The 16,081-nt window shown below is 39.0% G+C and overlaps 1 protein-coding gene across 1 annotated transcript in view; it reads right to left on the minus strand.

Annotated features, from left to right (window-relative positions):
- Positions 1-3,654: 3,654 nt before the first annotated feature.
- Positions 3,655-16,081, minus strand: part of Emb (embigin) — a 53,969-nt gene continuing 41,542 nt past the window's right edge. The window contains exons 6-9 of the mRNA XM_052159405.1: positions 13,507-13,786; positions 11,828-11,861; positions 8,657-8,711; positions 3,655-7,891 (exon numbers count right to left, since the gene is read on the minus strand). Of these exons, the coding sequence (XP_052015365.1) occupies positions 7,874-7,891; positions 8,657-8,711; positions 11,828-11,861; positions 13,507-13,786 (387 nt within the window). The 3' untranslated portion in view covers positions 3,655-7,873. The remainder of the gene's footprint in view (positions 7,892-8,656; positions 8,712-11,827; positions 11,862-13,506; positions 13,787-16,081) is intronic.

Genomic DNA, 16,081 nt, shown 5'->3' on the forward strand with positions numbered 1-16,081 from the left:
TCACTCCCTTTCTCTTCAGAGAACTTTAGACATTTTTGCAGGTTGGCCTACAAGGGACAAAGGTGCTCAATTGTCCCTTGTTGAATCTCAGTTGCTTTTCCTATGAAGCCAGGGTCGTCATCCAGAGACTCTAGACAGTAGGCAAGTGGCCCACCACTGAGCTTCAGCCCTGCTGTCCTCTGTGTCCTGATGGCCATCGCACTGCTGAAGGATCATTTCTGGACATACAGAATTCTGAATTGGTAGCATCAACCTGACTCTAACATTGTGACACTTCTGGGAGTATGTCATAGTCTCTTGTCACAAGTTGGCTCTTGTTCAACTTGTCCTTTCCCTGTAGATGACTCTAGAGAACATCTATTAAAATCATTATCTGGATGCTAACGACATGGCTCAGTAGTTGCAAGTGCCTGCTGCTCTTCCCCAAGACCAGAGTTCAAGTCTCGCATGCCTTGGTCAGTTCACACTCATGTGTAACTCTGACTTCAGGGAATTTGTCTGCTAGCATCCACAGGAACATGCATGCATACACACATACAGGGCATATACATAAAATATTTGAAATTTTATGCTGTTTCCTCAATTTTGATAACTATATATCTGGCTGCATATTTCACTTATTGTTTGAGGTTTCCTCATTTTTATGGATATGTAAGTATACACCATTGCCAAATCTGTTCTATTTGCTTTCTTAAAAGTTTGCCCTAGTTCTGTTTTGGGGAATAGGGTCTCCCTGGTAGTCAAGACAACTTCAATCCTGACAGCTGGATTAGTCACATGCCTCAACAACTAGTTTGAAAATTTATTTTAGTAGTAGTATTTGATTAAAGAGAGAATCATTCACTGTTTGATTTATAAAGCCTAACATGATCAGCTGCAATTTTACCAAGAGCATGGTAAAAACATGTCTGTTCTGCACATCTACAAGTTGACCACAAACCATTAGTTTTTAAATCAATCACAAAACCCAATTGTAGATTGAGCTCACAGGCTAGGAACGAGAAACACTTATTTTGTTAGCTATTAGTCATGTTACTTTCATAATATAGGAATCAAATAGAACATGTAACCAACTAATCTAGTGCCTTGCTTAAATAATTTATCTTTCCCTGAGATTATTAAATTCATTAATCTGTCCTATTTGAGATCTCTTTTAAAACATTAGACATTTTCATAGAAGCCTCTTCAAATATTTAGTTTTTCTAAAACCTGAACCATTTTGCAACCATTTTTGCTGAATTAATCTACATTGGTAACAAAAAGCTGAAAGGAAATGACCCAGGAAAACAAGCAAAAATAATCCACGTACCAAATTCAATTTAAATATTCTTTTAAAAAAATCATGGCCATTTTTGTAATTTAGACTTTCAAAACATATTTTTGTGTTTCGAAAATTGCTTTCTGGCTGACTTTCATGTTAAAACAGAGCCAGCTAAGGCTTTTTCATGTGTTGGCCTTGAGGATAATACCTTGTTTAATAAAACATAAGTTTTTGTTAACATACACACAGGAATATAAATCAGTGTTTCCTGTGGCCTATGCAACCACCTTTAAACTATTAAAAATGAAAAAAAACAAAAGTCTGGGTAGGATTGGCACAGGCTTTTAATTCCAGAACTCAGAAGGCAAACAGATAGATCTCTATGAGTTTGAGGATAACCTGGTCTACAAGGGGAGTTTCAGGACATCCAGGGCTGTTACACAGAGAAATCCTGTGTGAAAAATGAAAGAATGGGGAAAGAGAATGATAAAAAAGAAAAGAAAGACTTGGGTCAGAGAAGTGGCTTAGTGGCCAGGAGTGCTCACCATTCATGCGGAGATAGAATTCAGATTTCAGTTCCTACACGGAGAGCTCACAGCTGTCTGCAACTCCAGCTTCAAGGCATCCTATGACCCCACACAAACACACAACATACACATGTACAGAGCCATATTGGGGTATCATGCCACATGGTAGTAACTTGACATTGGCCAAAGACAATTCCTGGCTTCGGGCAGGAATCTGATGTTAGGGCATAATAGGGAAGTAGGTTACAGCAGGAATTTTTATCCTAGGGTGGAGTGCTAAGAGTGTACTAGACATTGGTCAAGGTGAACTTCTCCCAGCCTAGGTTGAGCAGAGATTTCCCGGGTTAAGTTCATTGTTCCTCCAGGTCTATGAATAAGCAGGTGACCCACCCAGCTGCCTGAGCAGTAGAACCAAGGACCACCAGAACTCAGCCAGGAGTTTGGGGGGAGGGGCTTGCCCAAACTGTTAAAAGGCCTGACCTCGATTAAAGTTGGGGCCTTGATCAGTAAAGAATCATCCTGGCCTCATTCTTTTCATCCCTTCCCCATCTATCCCTCAGCTTCTGCTCCTGCAACCCAGTTCTTAGTAGCTGCAGGCAGCTACGGAATACAACATACACAAGGAATTCATTCCTTTTAAAATGAAAAACTTGAAAATACATTTCCCAAAACTGAAAGTTTTAACCCACAGAGTACATTTTATTAAGCTTAATTGTACATTAAATCTGTATGCAACAAGGACATGTTCACATTGTTCCTATATTGATATAGAAAAAGCCAGTGGTAAAAATCTAAACATGCATGTCAAAGAAACACAGCTTTAAAATAAATATAATCAATGGTCCTTGACATAAGTAAAACTAAACATTTATGCTTAAACACCTAGTTTAAAAGGTAGAAAATATAAGCAACTATTCTTTTTGCAAGATTAAATAACATTACTGTTATTTATATATGGAATAAATCTAATATTTTCATGACTATCAAATAAACTTTAGAAAAATAATTTGTGATATTCTGAAATGAAAATTATATAATTCTTCTTGAAAATGCCTTAGAACATGACTATATTTTATAATATATATTTTTAATTAAAAAATATATATTTTAACCAACAGTTTAAATGTTTCCACAACAGGTTTCCACTGAGGTGCAAAGGAGTAAGAAATCCCGACTATAAATCATTCACAGGACTAAAAGTACCTCTGTCCACTCTATTTGTACATGAATTTCACCCACAAGCAACTTTTGTAATAAAGGCATAGGCATAATCTGCCATTCTTGACTTATTGGATACACACACACACACACAGCTACTACAGCAATGAACCATAAGATACACAAATCCAAGGAACTGGCCAGCTCATCCACACAGCAGCATAAGCAAAATGTTCCTGGCCAGCTTCTCTTACATCCTGTGCATTGATCGCACTTGCAAAACCTCCGCCATACAGATACCTAAAGTAATAAAGCTTTAAGCTAAGCAGACGATGACGCCATCGTAGCTACTTCACCATGGCGACACCCACCCGCCATTTACTGAACATGGTGATTTCCCTGCATTACCTACACCCAGCTATTTCCATGAATGTTGATTTCCGCCAACATTCCAAGCTTGCTGCTGCCCTGTGAGACAGGACCCACAGAGCAGCCAGCTCCTCCCCTGGGCTAAATGTGAGGCCAGAGGACCCACTCGCCACATCTCAGTGAAGCGCCACATCTCAGTGAAGCGGTACACAGCATCTCCTTCCATTTCCCGTGTGTAGATGATAAATGCCTACTGCTGACAAATCAAGCCCCCCAAAAAAGTCCTGAATACGTGCTGATTCCTCAGCACCACCGTGGGGACACAGGAACGGTGAAGCAGGGGGGGAGGGGGGTCTCCCCAACTTCAGGAAGATTATGGATCTTGGGTTATGACTGGCCACCAAAAGAATAAAATTAAAAGACAAAGGACAATTGATCATATCCTCATTTTCTCGGATGTATACAATTATCAGTTCACAGCAGGTGAACAAGGTAGGTCAAGTCAGCTGAACTGAATGTGGATTTCAGTTCTGATCATGTGCATCGGGGCAGCTTGGACAATTTTCTTAAGGTCTCTAAGCTTGAAATTGTGTATTGATTAAAAAAGAGAGAACAGTTTTTATGACAAGAGATGGACTGAGGATTCAACGAAACGTTTCAAAGAATGTTTTAGGGTGAATGCCTAGCATGCGCCACACTCAACATACAGCAGGTACTAGGACTAAACAATAGGAGGGTCATAGTTAATGGGGAACTTGATTGACTAACAGAACATGTCACTGACTATCTAGATTTAGAATAAAGTGGCACATAGTTTCAGCTCTTTCTATGACAGACTAGGATAAATTCATGGGTAGTTTAGGATAAATTCACTAAAGTAGTTAAGTATGTAAATATGTGTAACTTAAAATTCCAAAGTAGTTAAGTCTTCCTATTGTCACCCATTCAGTAAAAAATTTTCTCAGAGTCTACCACAAGCAGGCATCATGCCATTCAATTAATACTGAAACGCATACTTTAACTCACTCCTTCAAGAACTGAACCACTGAGAAGGAATTCCCTAATTTTCTGCCTAGATTTACTCAATTAGAAAGATTCATTTTCATGTGGGGAAGTTTAGTAGCAAATAATTGGGGGGGGGGGGGCGGAATTAAGTGCCCTAAAGATGAGGACCAGAAGCAAACAGGTAGAGACGACAGGGAATCTTTTTCTTTTGATCAATCTGGTAAGAAGTATGCTTTGGATAATCAAAATTTAGTAAGTTATTTTGTAACATGCTGCTGATATTAAATTCTGAAGTACATCCTGAGGTACTGTACAAAACTTGGGGCGATGGAAAGATATGTTAGTGGAGTGAACACAAATGCCAGATCTCAGCTGTCCCATACGAAGAAAAATAATCACAAAAGCCCTGTATAATTAGAGCCGATTTGTAAACTTGCTAAAGAAAAGGTGAGAATTAGGTTTATATGTGCAATGGCCTTATTAAAGAAAAGGTAAAACTTAAGTTTATGTGTGACATGCACACCGACCACGGGACTTTAAGGACAATAGAAACGAAAACCCACCAGAATATGTGTGATAACCCTTGTACAACAACTTGAAGAACTTAATATAACCTGCTTTTCCATATTTTATTTGCAATTCTGTCATAGTTAAAATTAGTTTTCTAAAATAGATACAAGTGATTCTTAAAAATTTAAACCTCACATTCCTCCAAATACATTATACAACACCTATATCACCTTGTACCACCTAGAACCTGTTGTACTCCGAGCTAAAAGTCAAGACTCCAGGAAGTAGACCAACCTCAAAGAAGCATGAAGTTTATGTGAGCATAGGAGCTGCTACCTACCCTACTGCTAAAGAGAACTTCCTCTAAGCCTTAACAGGCTGAAGGTACCCTTGAGTGAGCAGGAGTGGGGACAGCCTCCGAGACAGATGCTAGACTAGTTCAAGACAACGGAAGGCACATAGTGACCAGGTGAAGTGCAGGTCTAAGAAATGGCAACCACGAGCTGTGTAAGGTTTGGCCTGAGCGGATGCATCAGGGTGAGTCCTTTGTGTTTAAGGAGAAAGGCAGAGAGAAGCACCATGAAAACTGGAGGGGTGGACGAGGCTAAGGTAGGGAAACCAAGCCATAGTCTTGCAGCTGGTGAAGGCGAGGGGGGAGAGGCCCTGAGGATTAATGAAAGAACGATTAACAGAGTCAGAGGAGAAGGTATTCTTAGCCAAAAATAAAATAAATATAAAATAAAAAATTTAAAAAAAAAAGGAAGAAAAGAAGATAAACAATTTTAGGTTTGATTCGGAAGGACTAACCAGCTAGGGGAAAACAGATTGCAGAAGGAAACATATGTTAATGTAAACCGAATTTAAGATCATCTGGAAAATTTATGGCATCATTAAATCTAATTATTATCCCAAAAATCCCATCTACTGGAAAGATTAACAGAATTTCCCCAAATGTCTACTTTATAAACTCAAGATAGTGTTCCTGCTTCAGCTTTTAATTTTTTTTTTTACATTTACAATTGGTCCTCAGACAATCCACTCTTCAATTCCACAAAGCTAGTTAATAGAAGCATTCCATTTTCATCTAACGGGGATGGAATAATTTTCCATAAGTACCCCAGAGACACTCTGAAGGGCCAAAAATGAACTTAAATATTTGAGAACTTTTTCTACTTCAAGTTATTGGGATAACTCATCTTTCCTAGAGTAATGAATAGCACACATGCCCATTAACATTTCATTGTATTACATAAGTATTTCAGATTACTTTACCTCTGGGTAGCATATTTTTCTCATGAAAACTATTTCAACTTAAAGAGTGGTGGCAAAGGGAATAAATGAATCCTGAAAGAAAAGTTACTTTTGGGGGATTTGTATGTATGTAATCACAGTTACACTGTTTTGAGAGGGACAACTGTTAGATTCAAAATGTTTAGGCTACTTATATTTGTTGACCTTTGGTCATCAAAATGAGCTTGCCAAATTAAGCATGAATTAAGGCAAAACAAATGTGTAGCTAATGAAACTAAGGGGAAAAAGGTGACATCTACCACCAAGAGCTACATTCTAGTTCAATAAAAATCCACACCTGCAGTTAATATGTCTTATTAGAAAATACTGAATTTTGTTTCATCAACAGACAACAGTAAGCAGCTGCTGTAACTATTTCCTATGTATTTTACTTGCTAATAAATATTGGTAAGCATTAGTCAAGCAAGATGTTACATAATTTTACCCACCAGAAATCTTACACTTTTCATAGCTAAATGCAAAAGGCATGCACTTCTATAGTTTCCATTTTCCATTTTTAAACCAGTGGACTCCTTTTACCCAACATCTAATCCCTCAATCACCAGGGACCATGGATTTTTTTTTTTTTTTTTAAACTACCATCCCAAGCTGGTCTCTCTTTGTAGCCCTGTTCTCTCCAAGGCAGCGTGTCACAAAATCCAGCAGCACAAGGGATATTTAATCCATCCATCCAAGGCACTACATTTTATTTCATTTCAAGCCATTGACAATTTTCCATGTCCATTAAAAACTGAACTGATGTGGTTTTCTACTGAGTTCATAAAGTATCTCAGATATGTTTTTAAAGTTAAGTCTAAGGCATTTGCAGTAACATAAAACAATACACTATTACTCCTATATATTAGTCAAAGGAATTATTATTGGAAAACACTAATAATGCATTTTTACATGCTTAACCAGTTGTGGTATCAGAAAAGAGATAGCACATAAAGGTACCCAGGAGCCACGAGCCACAGAGGCATGCAGGCATTGGTATTGTACTATGACCGTATGAATCTGCATTCTGAATCATCAACACAGGAAAGACTAATGGCAAAGAACAAGAAAAACATCCTACTTAAGGCTGAGAAGCACTTTGGCTTGGGATAGAAACAGCGGAAATGATTGCAATAAAGATGAGAAGTTCTGGTATTATACTGACCATGGCACAAGCATCTGATTGAACTCCCTTCCTTTACAACATTACTTAAGGAACACGAATATATCTTAGTGTCAAGGCTGCAGTGTAGTCACCAATATTCAAAGCATTGTTTCCATTTCCTAGAGATAACACACTCAACACAGGAACACTCCACATGAAAACTGGTATAAATACTTCTTTAGGTAATATGTCTGGTGGAGAGAAACACTTTTAAGACAACTGGCAAACACTTTCTCTTTAATAAATTCTTTGGTAATAAACAGATTTTTAGCATTATTTGTGGATTATTAACTGCTTTTGCTGGTGTCTTCCCTGTACCCCTGATCTCCCAAAGAGGGTAAAGTTTATTATCCAGGTTACAGCTCACAGAACACAGCTGAAACAATTTACCTTGCTTTAACGAAAAGCAATTACAAAATGAAAATACATCTTTAGGTAAGAGATGGACCACATTGTTTATAAAGCTACTCCTGTGCATGTTGAGGGCATCTTTGTCTTTTAAAAATCTAAAATTCGGGTGTTCTGAAAAGGAAGCTGAAATACAAACTCCAACGCTGTACGTCCTCCCAGGGCGAAATGTGCTCTATGTCTTCACTGATCCGCAGAATCCTGAGTTAAACAAAGCAGAAGGAATGAGTTACGGCAATGCTGTCACATAATAAGTTACTATCACTTTAGCAGAGCAGAGAGGCTTGGCAAGTGAGCTTGCCAACTATGGGCAAAGCAAGTTCAAACAACGATAAACTGAGACAATTACAAATCAACTAGGGAAGCTAGCTATGGTGGATAAATTTATCACATCAATTATCTGGACATATATGGAAATAAAATAGAAAAATACAGGAACTTTGAGGTAAGAATTTAAAAATTACGGAAAACTTTTGAAAGACACTAGCCCAAGGGAGAATATATACATTTATATAAAGATGATGAAATAAAGCTAGGTACAAGCATGAAATCCAGTACTCCAGAGACTGAGACCGGATCATTAACACCTATTCTCTAGCAGAAAAGGATACCATAATTTTTTTTAAAGATTTTGTTTACTTATTTTATGTATATGAGTACACTGTAGCTGTACTTCAGACACACCAAATGAGGGCATAGGATCCCATTATAGATGGTTGTAAGCCATCATGTGGTAGCTGGGAACTGAATTCAGGACCTGTGGAAGAGCAGTCATTGCTCTTAACTGCTGAGCCATCTCTCCAGGCCCGGATACCTTTATTTTTGCATAAGTCTATGGTTTCTCCTAAAACTGTGTAAACAAGAATTCAATCACACAGTGAACTGGGTCTTTTATGAATCTGATAAAAAAGAGCAAGGTTTAATATATTAAAAATAACTTTTTACTATCATTTAGAAGTAACTTACAGTTTTTCTGTAGCGGGGGACATTGTTTTCTATGCCGTTGCTATCATCTGATTTCCTGTGTCAAAAACAAAAAGGAAACACTAGATAGGCATGATGTGTAAAATTAAGTCAGTGTGGTGTGCACATCATAGCTGAATGTAAACTCGAAATGTCAGTATGGAACAAATTTATTCTTCCTAAACTTGTTCTACCTAAGAATGATGATTTTCCATATGCCATTTCTTAGGGAGGACCTGCAGGGCACAGTCATGGTAACAAAGACCTGCTTGGTCTATGCAGAGGGAAAACTGGTTCTTCCCAAGCAAGCATAGGGCCATGGGCATGTATGTAACAGTAACTCTCACATTGTTCTGAAACAAGCAAATAACATCAGGAGCTTTGGCTTTGGTTTGCATGAGACAGGTGTCATAATGTGATGGCTATTGCATTAAAATGGAAGCTACACACGGCCTCTTGCATCAGAGCAAAACTACAAGTATGTACTTTAGATTCTTAAGCACATCTGCATGAAAAAGTCTCCAAACACAGTGAAGAGCAGTGGGGATGTGGTGGGCAGGCCTGTGGCTCATGGTTACTATCAATCACTGAAGTCAGCCACCCAACCATGTATGTCACAATCGGTGTACAGATGTCTGGATGGTCAGACAATGAATCAAATAAATGGGTTACTTTTCTCCCTAAAAGAAGTCATTGGTTTTGATACTATATTTTATTTTTAAATCATTTTAACAAGAAATTAAAAAGGACAATGCAAACCAAAACACATAGTATATATCAAATATAACAGGCATATAACATATGAAAATGTTTTTTTATGAAAAATAAAATGAGTTCCAAACTAAATTCTAGAGTATCTAAAATGAATCACAGAAAGGGTGGATCCAATTGAGCTTAAAATACCCTTGTTAATTTATACCTAAATGACATTTTCAGTGATGGATACAATGTAATAAAAGATGGAATACATGATGTGTTTTATTCCAGTTTCAAGTAAAAGGCAACCTCATTTCTTATATTATAGATGGAATCATGTTGACATTGCTTCTTAAGATGTTGGAGAGAAGCAGTAAGTGGGATAAGTTGTGGAAATAAAAATTAAATTACATGGAACTAGAAGTCCACTGCCAGTATAGCAATGGCTGCAGCCCCAGGCCAGAGTGACTATACAACACCAGGCATGATAGGAGTTGGGCAGAAGAACAGACATCACAGAGCCCAGTACAACTATCCTTACTTACATGAATGGCTGTCACACTTTTTGACTTTAAGAAATCAGGAAGATTTAAGAATTAAAATTCAACTTATAACTTTGAGAGCACTTATCTTATTGGTGCTCCTATGAATAAACTGGGTCAAAATGCCTCTTTAATAAATACATCGAATACTCTACGAGTATGTAAAGAACAGGAGCCTTGCATGGCTGTCCTCTAAGAGGTTCCACCCAGCAGCTTACTTGCACAGATGCTGACACCCACAGCCAAACACTGGATGGAGCTTGGGGACTCTTATCAAAGAAGAGGGAAGAAGAATTATGGGCCCTGAAAGGGGGTAGGAACTCCACAGGAAGACCAACAGTCAACTAACTGGACCCTTGGGGCTCTTAGAGACTGAACCACCTACCAAAGAACACACACAGGCTGAACCTAGGCCTCCCTGCACATATATAGCAGATGTGCAGCTTGGTCTTCGTGTGGGTCCCAAACAATTGCATCAGGGGTTATCTCAAAGCTGTTGCCTGTACATGGGATATGTTACTCTAGCTGGGCTGCCTTGTCTGGCATCAGTGGAAGCCGATGTGCCTAGTCTTGCAAAGACTTGATGTGCCAGGGTGGGAGGATACCCAGGGGGGGACCTCACCCACTCAGAGAAAGGGAAGATTGTGGAAGGGGCTGACCAGGAGTGAGTGAGTGAGTGAGTGAGTGAGTGAGCGAGTGAGTGAATGAATGAGATGTAAAGTAAATAATTTCAAAAAACAAAGGCAAAAAACAACATTCTGGACCCTTCTTGCTCTTTAATGTGATGTAGGTTCACAGGCCGTGCCCACCATCTTGGATTGGATTGGTAACAGTTGGTTGGGCCTCCCCTTTCATGGGTATCTCTCAGCTGTCTTAGTCTGAACTCTTAGCCCTTGGTTCACAACTATTGGCTGGCTCTCAGATTGTAGTCCCTGACTTGAGCACCTTTATTCTCTGGTTTGGAAGAGCAGAAGTATTCCACCATCCCCCAACCAAAGCAGATCCCTGGTCATTTTATTCCCAGCTACCCACATGTTCTATCTAATTTTGAGAGAGCTGTAAGAGAACAAAACTCAAACCTTCTCTAAAGTGATTCTGATAGAACTCTAGGCCAGAGACTTTCAATATGGCAGAACCTGAACACCAAGGACACCCAGATACCTGGTCCCAGCATAAGTGGTTCTGATCTGGGGGATCTGGTGAGGTCTGAGCATTGTTCTCTTCTTCCTCTTCTATTTTAATTAGTACGGATACATTGTAATCTTGCCCCCTCCCTTCTATTTCTCTTTATATAGCTGCATTGTAATAATTTTCTCTTCTATTTTCTTCTTATGCATACATTGTAAAATTTTTCCCCTTCTAATATTTTTCCTCACATGGATGTTTTGCCTGCACATATGTGTGCTCATGCCTCCATAAGGCAAAGAGAACATCAAATCCTCTGGACCTGTGGTTATAAACTAGTATAGGTTGCTATGTGAGTGCTAGGATTTAAACACATGTCTTCTGTAGGAGCATGAAATGTTCTTAAACACTAAGCCATCTCTCTAGCCTCAAGAATATTGTAGTCTTAAGAAGGTTTTTAATCAGTGATCAAAAATACAACAAAGGTAAAGAATCACTTCAAAATTAATACTCCTGGTTGTTATGCACAAAAGTTTGTACTAACCACTCACACATAAAACTTAATTTACCAAATGTATATAGTAGTAACACTAAAAATGTTTGCACAAACAAAATCAGAAGCACAGACCAGTAAGTGATGGAGGGGTAGGCTGAGTACCAAACATCAGCATCACACAGACATATAGAGAAAACAGCATGCACATCGGCATCTCCTTTTGTTTTTGTTTCTAATTGCAAACATTTTACTTAATTTCATATTTATTGGCATTTTACAAAAGTGAAAAAAAAATCAATAAAAAATAATACTTACAGCTGTTCAATTTGTTCAAATTCTTTCCCATCATCTGTATGACAACAAACAGAAAAGATATGGCAATTAAGGACATGGTGCTACTTATGCACATTCAATTCAACCTGCCCCTAACAACGCGTTTCTATGGAAAGGACAGCTACACCACCTTGAGTAGCTTCGCCTCCCTCTGCTCCCTCTCAGCAGGATGCCAGACTTTATCCGAATATCTGATTAAGAGATGTTTGGCACCCTGGGATTTTTTTTTTCAAAACTGTTATTAATTTTGTGTGTATGTGTATACTGTAGCTATCAAGACACATCAGTAGAGGGCATCCGATCCCATTACAAATGGTTGTAAGCCACCACATGGTTGCTGAGAATTGAAACCAGAACCTCTGGAAGTGTAGTCAGTGCTCTTAACTGCAGCCTGCCACTGAAGTTTTTCAAAAATGTATAAAAATCAGAAAATAGATACAGAATAAAGGACAATTTTTATTAAGGATTTTTCATCCAATAGCCCAACAGAAATGGGTTTTAAACAACACTAATGCAACCTTGGCTTTTGTAAGAATCTCAAAGAGTTGATAAAATAGTTTTTAAATGGAGATAGAGATATAGCTTGGTCATAAAGCACTTGCCACAGAAGAACAAGGTCAGAAGATTAATTCCCAGAACCCACATAAAAAGCTGGGTGTGGCAATGCACATTTGTGGGGACAGGGAAACATGAGGAACCATGGAGCTTCAGTGGCCTGGAGCTTACAACACGACACCAGCTTAATGGGTGAGCACCAGGCCAGTGAAAGACCGTGTCAAAATGGAGTAGACAGAGTTCCTAAGGACGACACCCAAGTTTGTGCTCTGACCTACAAATATACATGTACACATGAGCACTCACAGACACACACACACACACAGATACACACATGTGCAATTCCCCTGAAATAAATGATTAAAATATTTAAGTAAAAACAAAACAAAACAAAACAAAAACAACAATAACAAAAAAACCCTCTTTTGCACCATTTATAATAAACAAATTTGGGGGGGGGGGCGGTAATTTGTTGTTGCTTTTTTGTTTTTGCCTAAATCCTAGTGTCAACACACATTCCCTAAATGGTGTTTAGTGGCACCAAGAGAAGAAAGATATTTTAACATTGATACTCTTTAAGAGATAAAAACAATCCATGCTCATAGAGCATCACCCCTATTGTTGCAAACCTAAATAATGGTCCAAATATGAAAAATCATTACAGACCATTCTTAGTTATTTTTGTGTGTATGCATGCATGTATTTGCATATGTGGACATTGACATGTGAGAATACAAGTATGCAGGAGCAATGCCTGGGTATGAAGATGACAGCCTGACCTCAGGTGTCTGTTCGCCTTTAACTTCCACCGTGACAGAATCTTCTTGCTCTTTTCTACTGCGTACGTGAGGCTGGTTCACCTAACCTTCCAGAGAGATCTCTTGCCTTTACCTCTCTCCTTTATACAGGAGCGCTGAGATCACAGATGCTCGCACCATTAGCTCTGGAGACTTCAATTCAGGTTCTCACACTTGTTTAACCAATGCTTCTTCTACCCAGCCATCCTTCCAGCCCTTCTCCAGGACTTGTAAGTGACTACACTGTGCAAAGCCATAATACGCATCATCAGTAAGTGATAATGCAATGGAAAAAGTAAGAAATCTTACCTGGGTCATTCTTTTTCTTCTGGGTATACACTTCACAAAGCAGAATGATAGCCACTAAGAGGATGACCTCAGCGATTATGGCCAGAAATGGCTTGAGGGGCACCATGAAGCTCAGAACAACCAGCTCAATCTGCTCCTCACTCTCCCCTAACTGGAAGGCTGCACGACACCAGTAGGATCCTCCATCTTCCTCCAAAAGATGCTTTATCTTGAGTCTTGTTTCATTAGCATAGGAACCATTTATAGCATACTTATCATTCGCGTGAACATCAATGGGAACCTAAGGCAAGGAGACATCACACCCCTTACATAATGCAAAAGGAGACACATGTCCCTTGTGATCTAATTCTGAGCAAGGCTGAAAGACGGAACCACTTACCGGAAAGGGGCATATTAAAATTTATGAGACATTATATAAAACAGACCTTTAAAGTCAGAGCAGGGCGTTGGTATTCCAGCAGCATGCAAGAGGAAAAATTCTATTCAGCTGTGAGGATATAGCCCTGCATGTCTAAGCCTACAAGAATATGTCTAGATCGCCATTAGCAACTATTAGGTGAGAATTTAAGGCAGAAAACCGTGTCTAGTCATCTTGGATTTTCATTCTTGTGTATGACTAGCTGTCCACAAACAAAGACAGACAGGCACAAAATAGCCCACTTCTAGTCATTCCTCTGAAGATATATCACTAACCTCACATCACTAGTTCCCTACACGGATGACCAGTAGCAGCTCCAGTGGCCAGCTCGCTGTGATGTCTTAGATCCCAATTCCTCCCTCTCATGCCCCAGTTCCTTTCTCTCCCCAGTAGACTGGCTTCTGAGATCTGCTGGGTTTTCCTCAGGCTCACAAACTCACACTTAGAAGCTGTTACTATTTAATCCATTTAAATTAAATTTTATTCTCAGGACATTTGCTACCCTTACTATGCTGTCACTTGCCTGAGATGTTCAATTAAGTGCTAAGCTGCATACAAATGTTCTCAGAGGTCATCCGAGGAAGAATTCTCTGCAGATATATACGGGAAGAGGGAGAAAAGACTGTTGCCCATCTCTATGTAGACAGGCAGCATGGCCTGAAATATTCATGACAAAAGCCACCATATGAATCAGAAACAATAAATCAAAGGGCTGCAGTTTAAGAAAGTTCAGAGCTAATTCTGACATGGATGGTGACTTTCATCTTAAAGTGGTACTTGACCTAAAAAGTTGACCTGTGACCCCTTCCCTAGCCCAGTCTCACAGCTGATTATGGCCAGGCCCAATGCCAAATGAAGAGGATAATGATTCTTCCAGAAAAGCACAGGGATGCAGAGAAGGGCATCCTATGACTTTAATATAAATTGACTTGGGCTCCACTTTGTCTGCGATCACATCTGCATGAATTTATTAGGCTATGTATTCCAAATACCACAGCCAGCCAATATTTGTTTTTATAATTTATGTGTCAGAAACATTTCCAGCTACCTGTGCTAATCAGCAGTAATACAAAAGGGCAGAGGACTCATTGTTTAAGCTGCCTCTAGTCGTTTTCATAAAGCATTAGGGCATCATTGTTATCACAGAACTAGACATGTTCCCTTCCCGGACTTTCTTCCAAAGTATCCTGTTTGTTTCAGGGGGAATTTAACACCTCATTAAAAGATTTGTTGTTTCATATGCTCTGCAGGTTTTTTCAATAGGATTTTAATTTGAATACTCATTAGCACCAAGGCAAGATAAGAGCACCCCTAGAGTAACATGTCCCAGAGTTTTGAGCCCTTGGAGGCAATCTGGGAGAGGACAGGAAGCCAACGACAATTTATTCATTGGATGGTCTTATTGTTTTCCTCCAATCAGCTCTACGAAGTCATTTGTCTTAGATACAAAAAGCCTTGAAATGCAGTATGCCACTCCTTTCCAATGCTTACAGCACCCCTTTATTTTTTTCACATGGGATGGTACATCCTGTGTCAGATACTTCAGGACACAAGCTGGAAAAGGAGGCTGGCACTGTGTTGTCTGTTTCCCTAGTTCCTGGCAAAAAGGGGGGTTTGTTATTAAAGTTATTTCTAGCCTTGTCAACTATAAATGTTTTGGTTTTCCCTCATTATAGAGTCTGAGATACCATCAAACTCTATCCATGTCCTGAAAACACAATGATCGCCCAACTCAACCTTCCCACAGGTCTGGGATTATGTCCCTACTACACTAGGCAGAGTCTCTCCTTTTTTCTACTTTTAATTTTGTTTTAGCAGAGCCTTGCTATTCAGCCTTGGCTGGGCTAGTCTAGTTTTAAATGGTCCCATTTCTTTACTCCAGGTAAACACAGAGCAATCCTCCTGTCTTGTTTCCTTAGTACTGGGATTACATGCATAAACCATCATGCCTATTCTGAAAACAAATTTTAATTCTCTTTCCAAGAATAAATTGCAAAACCTAAAAAAAAAAAAAAAAAAAAAAAAAAGTTGCGTATGAGCTAATAAAGCACTAAGAGTTTCTTCACACATATAATGCAATTCCCTGAGATTACCCAATGACAACTCCATTTATCACTTGGTAATTATCAGTTAGAACAGAAATATTAGTTTTCCTGG

Source organism: Apodemus sylvaticus, chromosome 16, assembly GCF_947179515.1.
Source record: "Apodemus sylvaticus chromosome 16, mApoSyl1.1, whole genome shotgun sequence".
In the NCBI taxonomy this organism is placed as follows: Eukaryota; Metazoa; Chordata; class Mammalia; order Rodentia; family Muridae; genus Apodemus; species Apodemus sylvaticus.